The sequence below is a fragment of the Babylonia areolata genome, chromosome 1, assembly GCF_041734735.1.
Source record: "Babylonia areolata isolate BAREFJ2019XMU chromosome 1, ASM4173473v1, whole genome shotgun sequence".
NCBI lineage: Eukaryota > Metazoa > Mollusca > Gastropoda > Neogastropoda > Buccinidae > Babylonia > Babylonia areolata.
The window spans coordinates 3648210-3655709 of record NC_134876.1 but is presented as its reverse complement, the minus strand read 5'-3'; the positions used below and the strand labels follow the sequence as shown (position 1 = coordinate 3655709).

Below are 7500 nucleotides of genomic sequence, written 5' to 3'. Positions count from 1 at the left end.
TACAGCACACCACACCACACCACACTACACAACACTACAGCACACCACACCACACCACACTACACTTCACTACACTACACCACACCACACTGGTGGTGTGTGTCCATCGAGATCGATGATGACCATCGTTGTCATCCAGCTGGGGGATGGGGGGAGGGTGGTGGTGGGGGGGGGGATGCTGATGAATCTATCTGTGAGTGCGCAGATGGCTGAATAGTCCAATCTGCGCACGAAATGTTCGCTGACAGTTGGGGCAGACAAGAACAGGCATATCATTGTCAGGGAGCTTGTTTGCCCGTGACTTTCTGGCTTGCCTCTTCTGAACAGCTGCAGCAGTCCTGTTGGCCTCGCACAACTTGGCACCTTTGTGCACAGCAGTGCGCCATTTGTCACGGTCCGCTGCAGATTCCTCCCAGGAGTCAGGGTTGATATCAAACGCTTTCAGAGAGACTTTCAGAGTATCTCTGAAGCGCTTCTTCTGACCTCCGTGTGATCTCTTCCCTTGTTGCAGCTCGCCATAGAAGAGCCTTTTGGGCAGCCGATGGTCTGGCATGCGCGCCACGTGTCCAGCCCAGCGAAGCTGGGACTGCATCAGGATGGTGAAGATGCTGGGAAGGGTGGCTTTTGCAAGCACCTCCGTGTCTGGGGTCCTGTCTTGCCACTTGATGTTCAGTAGCTTCCTTAGGCATGTTGTGTGGAAGTGGTTCAGCTTCTTGGCATGTCGTTGGTACACTGTCCAAGTTTCGCAGGCGTACAGTAGTGTGGGGAGAACTACTGCTCTGTACACCTTTAGTTTGGTCTCAAGACCAATGCCTCTTCTGTTCCAGACATTTGCATAGAGTCTACCAAAAGTTGCGCTTGCTCTTGCAATCCTGACGTTCACTTCATCGTCAATGGTCGCATTTTGTGACAATGTGCTGCCAAGGTATGTGAACCGCTCCACCACACTGAGTCTCTGACCGTTGACTCAACGTTGGGCTCAACGTGGGGTTTCCCTGGGGCTGGCTGATGGAGAACTTCAGTTTTCCTCGTGCTGATGGTAAGGCCGAAGTTCCTGCTGGCAGTGGCAAACTTGTCCACGCTGAGTTGCATGTCAGCTTCAGATCCAGCGTTGAGGGCACAATCATCAGCAAACAAAAAGTCTCTGATGATGTCTGTCATGACCTTCGTTTTTGCTTGAAGCCTTCTGAGGTTAAACAGCTTGCCATCTGTTCGGTACTTTAGGCCAATTCCAACATCGCCATCTCTGAAGGCATCAGTAAGCATTGCAGAGAACATGAGGCTGAACAGTGTTGGAGCCAGGACGCAGCCTTGCTTGACACCATTTGTGACAGGAAAAGCAGCAGATGTTTCACCATTGTCCTGGACTCGAGCCTGCATGCCTTCATGGAATTGGCTGACCAAGGAAATAAATTTCCGAGGGCATCCGTACTTGGCCATGATCTTCCACAGTCCCTCTCTACTCACGGTGTCGAAGGCTTTAGTGAGGTCAACATAGGTGGAGAACAGAGCAGCATTTTGCTCCTGACATTTCTCTTGCAGCTGCCTTGCAGCAAACACCATGTCGGTGGTTCCGCGCTCTTTCCGGAATCCACATTGGCTCTCAGGCAAATGACCTTGGTCAAGGTGTGCTGTGAGGCGGTTTAGTAAGATCCTGGCAAGTATCTTGCCTGCGATAGAGAGCAATGAAATGCCCCGATGGTTATCACAGGCTTGCCAGTTCCCCTTTCGCTTGTACAGGTGAATGATAGATGCATCTTTGAAATCCTGGGGGATCGTCTCTTCTTTCCACATGAGTGAGTACAGCTGATGGAGCTTCTCAGTCAGCACAGTGCCTCCATCCTTGTAGACCTCTGCTGGTATGGAGTCTGAGCCAGGTGCTTTGCCACTGGATAGCAGACGGATTGCTTTCTGGGTCTCAAGAAGTGTTGGCGGATCGTCCAGTGCTTCGTTGATGGGGACTTGTGGGAGCCGGTCTATGGCTTCATCATTTATGGAGGAAGGGCGATTTAAGACACTGTTGAAGTGCTCAGCCCAGCGTTTGAGAATTTTCTCCTTCTCGGTGATCTTTTAAGGTATCATAGAACCTCTTCATATCGTGCCTGTCAGCATATCCCTGGATCTCATCGGCTTTGTCGCTCAACCACTTATCCTGCATCTGACGTAACTTTTGCTGAACAGTCCTGCGGATGGCATTGTACGCATCCTTTTTTGATGTGGACTTTGGGTTGCTCAGGTGGGCTTGATGCAGACGGCGTTTCTCATCCAGAAGCTGCTTGATTTCCTCACAGTTTTCATCAAACCAGTCTTTGTGCTTTCTGGTCATGGGTCCCAGGGTCTCTGAAGCTGTACTATAGATCATCTCGCGCAGGGTCCTCCAGTCAGACTCCACATTCTGGTTGTCCAGAGAGGCGGATTCCAGACGATCTTCCAGCAGCTCCACAAAGGTCTGTTTGATGGTGATGTTTTTCAGCTGAGCAATGTTGAGCCGTTTTGGAGCCTTCTGGCCTTGGGGGCGTCTCTTGGGCTGGATTCGAATATTCAGCTTCGAGACTACAAGGCGATGGTCTGTCCAACACTCGGCGCCGCACATGGTCTTTGTCACACGTACATCTTGCCTATCCCTTTTCCTGACGATGACGTAATCGATGAGATGCCAATGCTTTGAGCGAGGGTGCATCCATGACGTCCTGTTACGGGTAGGGAGGCAGAAAACTGTGTTGGTTATCAGCAGTTCGTGCTCTGCACAGGTCTGAAGCAAAAGCAATCCATTTGGGTTACAGTGGCCCACACCATGCTTTCCAATCACTCCATCCCAGGAGATGTAGTCAGAGCCAACTCTAGCATTGAAGTCCCCAAGAATGATGAGCTTGTCTGCTTTAGGGATAGCAGCAATGACAGAGTGAAGGTCCTCGTAGAACTTCGCCTTCACTTCATCCGGGTTGGTCATGGTTGGGGCGTAGGCACTGACAATGGTGAGGTGCTTCTGGCCAGATGCCAGTGGGAGTTTCATGGTCATAAGCCTATCGTTGACTCCCTTTGGGATTCCTGCTAGCTTGCTGACAAGTGCTGTTTTTACTGCAAAACCAACGCCAGCCTCACGTCGCTCTTCGCTTCCTCGTCCACTCCAGAAGAAGGTGTAACCAGATCCCCGTTCACAGAGCTCACACTACAGCACACAACACTACAGTACACTACACCACACCACACCACACTACAGCATACAACACTACAGTCCATTACAATAAACCCTACTGTACCACACCACACCATACACACTACATTAGAGCACATTATACTACACTATACTACACTACACTATATTACACCCTACACTACACTGCACTACACTACACACCAACACCAACAACTAACACTAACATTAACACCACAACTCACATATGGCCAAGATCCCAAGAACGATCAGCCACAAGCAAACGGTCTTCCCAGTATTCAGAGTCATGATGAAGTAGACACACTACGGTTAGTAGTTGTTGAAGTTGCTCCCAAACTGTTCAACGTTCGATACGCAAATAGTTCTCGTATGTAAGGTATACGCGTCTTATCCTAAACGTCTTCGCGCAGTTAGAAGATAAAATTTTTAAAAAAATGAAACGAAATAAAATAAAACAAAAATAGACTAAAATAATCCGGGTATTGCGTGTGTCGGATATTTGCTTGGGTGGTGGTGGTGTTTGTGGTGGTGGTGGTGGTATAAATAATGAGAGGTGTGGGTGGGGAGGTTGAGATTGGGGTGGGTGAGGAAGGGAGATGGTTTTTTGAGGGCCGTGGTGGTGGTGATGGTATGCAGGGTGGGAGGACGTTTCTTTGGGTTGTTTTTTTGTTTTTTGTTTTTTTTTATAGAGCTTTCTAAATTTGTTTAAGGGGTGGTGTTAGGGTTGGATGGTTTGGATGATGAGTCAGTATGTGTGTGTGTGTGTGTGTGTGTGTGTGTGTGTGTGTGTGTGTGTGTGTGTGTGTGTGTGTGTGTGTGTGTGTGTGTGTGTAGAGAGAGAGAGAGAGAGAGACTGAGGGAGAGACAGAGAGAGGGGGGTACAAACAGGCAAACAGACAGACAATGTCAACAGGGAAAGAAACATATTGTGCATGGTGTGTAATGGAACAGTGAACATTGTGCAAGGTGTGTTAATGTTGTACATGGTGTGTCATGGAACAGTGAACATTGTGCATGGTGTGTTAATATTGTGCATGGTGTGTAATGGAACAGTGAACATTGTGCAAGGTGTGTTAATATTGTGCATGGTGTGTAATGGAACAGTGAACATTGTGCAAGGTGTGTTAATATTGTACAATGTGTGTAATGGAACAGTGAACATTGTGCATGGTGTGTTAATATTGTGCATGGTGTGTAATGGAACAGTGAACATTGTGCAAGGTGTGTTAATATTGTGCATGGTGTGTAATGGAACAGTGAACATTGTGCAAGGTGTGTTAATATTGTACATGGTGTGTCATGGAACAGTGAACATTGTGCATGGTGTGTTAATATTGTGCATGGTGTGTAATGGAACAGTGAACATTGTGCAAGGTGTGTTAATATTGTGCATGGTGTGTAATGGAACAGTGAACATTGTGCAAGGTGTGTTAATATTGTACATGGTGTGTCATGGAACAGTGAACATTGTGCAAGGTGTGTTAATATTGTACATGGTGTGTCATGGAACAGTGAACATTGTGCAAGGTGTGTTAATATTGTACATGGTGTGTAATGGAACAGTGAACATTGTGCAAGGTGTGTTAATATTGTACATGGTGTGTCATGGAACAGTGAACATTGTGCAAGGTGTGTTAATATTGTACATGGTGTGTAATGGAACAGTGAACATTGTGTATGGTGTGTTAATATTGTACATGGTGTGTAATGGAACAGTGAACATTGTGCAAGGTGTGTTAATGTTGTACATGGTGTGTAATGGAACAGTGAACATTGTGTAAGGTGTGTTAATATTGTACATGGTGTGTAATGGAACAGTGAACATTGTGCAAGGTGTGTTAATGTTGTACATGGTGTGTAATGGAACAGTGAACATTGTGTAAGGTGTGTTAATATTGTACATGGTGTGTAATAGAACAGTGAACATTGTGCAAGGTGTGTTAATATTGTACATGGTGTGTCATGGAACAGTGGACATTGTGCAAGGTGTGTTAATATTGTACATGGTGTGTCATGGAACAGTGGACATTGTGCAAGGTGTGTTAATATTGTACATGGTGTGTCATGGAACAGTCGACATTGTGCAAGGTGTGTTAATATTGTACATGGTGTGTCATGGAACAGTGAACATTGTGCAAGGTGTGTTAATATTGTACAATGTGTGTAATGGAACAGTGAACATTGTGCAAGGTGTGTTAATATTGTGCATGGTGTGTAATGGAACAGTGAACATTGTGCAAGGTGTGTTAATATTGTACATGGTGTGTCATGGAACAGTGGACATTGTGCAAGGTGTGTTAATATTGTACATGGTGTGTCATGGAACAGTGAACATTGTGCAAGGTGTGTTAATATTGTACATGGTGTGTAATGGAACAGTGGACATTGTGCAAGGTGTGTTAATATTGTACATGGTGTGTCATGGAACAGTGAACATTGTGCAAGGTGTGTTAATATTGTACAATGTGTGTAATGGAACAGTGAACATTGTGCAAGGTGTGTTAATATTGTGCATGGTGTGTAATGGAACAGTGAACATTGTGCAAGGTGTGTTAATATTGTACATGGTGTGTCATGGAACAGTGGACATTGTGCAAGGTGTGTTAATATTGTACATGGTGTGTCATGGAACAGTGAACATTGTGCAAGGTGTGTCAATATTGTACATGGTGTGTAATGGAACAGTGAACATTGTGCAAGGTGTGTTAATGTTGTACATGGTGTGTCATGGAACAGTGAACATTGTGCATGGTGTGTTAATATTGTGCATGGTGTGTAATGGAACAGTGAACATTGTGCAAGGTGTGTTAATATTGTGCATGGTGTGTAATGGAACAGTGAACATTGTGCAAGGTGTGTTAATATTGTACAATGTGTGTAATGGAACAGTGAACATTGTGCATGGTGTGTTAATATTGTGCATGGTGTGTAATGGAACAGTGAACATTGTGCAAGGTGTGTTAATATTGTGCATGGTGTGTAATGGAACAGTGAACATTGTGCAAGGTGTGTTAATATTGTACATGGTGTGTCATGGAACAGTGAACATTGTGCATGGTGTGTTAATATTGTGCATGGTGTGTAATGGAACAGTGAACATTGTGCAAGGTGTGTTAATATTGTGCATGGTGTGTAATGGAACAGTGAACATTGTGCAAGGTGTGTTAATATTGTACATGGTGTGTCATGGAACAGTGAACATTGTGCAAGGTGTGTTAATATTGTACATGGTGTGTCATGGAACAGTGAACATTGTGCAAGGTGTGTTAATATTGTACATGGTGTGTAATGGAACAGTGAACATTGTGCAAGGTGTGTTAATATTGTACATGGTGTGTCATGGAACAGTGAACATTGTGCAAGGTGTGTTAATATTGTACATGGTGTGTAATGGAACAGTGAACATTGTGTATGGTGTGTTAATATTGTACATGGTGTGTAATGGAACAGTGAACATTGTGCAAGGTGTGTTAATGTTGTACATGGTGTGTAATGGAACAGTGAACATTGTGTAAGGTGTGTTAATATTGTACATGGTGTGTAATGGAACAGTGAACATTGTGCAAGGTGTGTTAATGTTGTACATGGTGTGTAATGGAACAGTGAACATTGTGTAAGGTGTGTTAATATTGTACATGGTGTGTAATAGAACAGTGAACATTGTGCAAGGTGTGTTAATATTGTACATGGTGTGTCATGGAACAGTGGACATTGTGCAAGGTGTGTTAATATTGTACATGGTGTGTCATGGAACAGTGGACATTGTGCAAGGTGTGTTAATATTGTACATGGTGTGTCATGGAACAGTCGACATTGTGCAAGGTGTGTTAATATTGTACATGGTGTGTCATGGAACAGTGAACATTGTGCAAGGTGTGTTAATATTGTACAATGTGTGTAATGGAACAGTGAACATTGTGCAAGGGTGTGTTAATATTGTGCATGGTGTGTAATGGAACAGTGAACATTGTGCAAGGTGTGTTAATATTGTACATGGTGTGTCATGGAACAGTGGACATTGTGCAAGGTGTGTTAATATTGTACATGGTGTGTCATGGAACAGTGAACATTGTGCAAGGTGTGTTAATATTGTACATGGTGTGTAATGGAACAGTGGACATTGTGCAAGGTGTGTTAATATTGTACATGGTGTGTCATGGAACAGTGAACATTGTGCAAGGTGTGTTAATATTGTACAATGTGTGTAATGGAACAGTGAACATTGTGCAAGGTGTGTTAATATTGTGCATGGTGTGTAATGGAACAGTGAACATTGTGCAAGGTGTGTTAATATTGTACATGGTGTGTCATGGAACAGTGGACAT

General features: G+C 44.5%; 1 protein-coding gene across 1 annotated transcript in view; it reads right to left on the bottom strand.

Moving 5' to 3' along the window:
• The window catches only part of LOC143290896 (uncharacterized), a 35323-nt gene extending 31731 nt beyond the window's left edge, over positions 1-3592 (bottom strand). The window contains exon 1 of the mRNA XM_076600455.1: positions 3400-3592. Within this exon, the coding sequence (XP_076456570.1) occupies positions 3400-3463 (64 nt within the window). The 5' untranslated portion in view covers positions 3464-3592. The remainder of the gene's footprint in view (positions 1-3399) is intronic.
• Positions 3593-7500: the final 3908 nt, after the last annotated feature.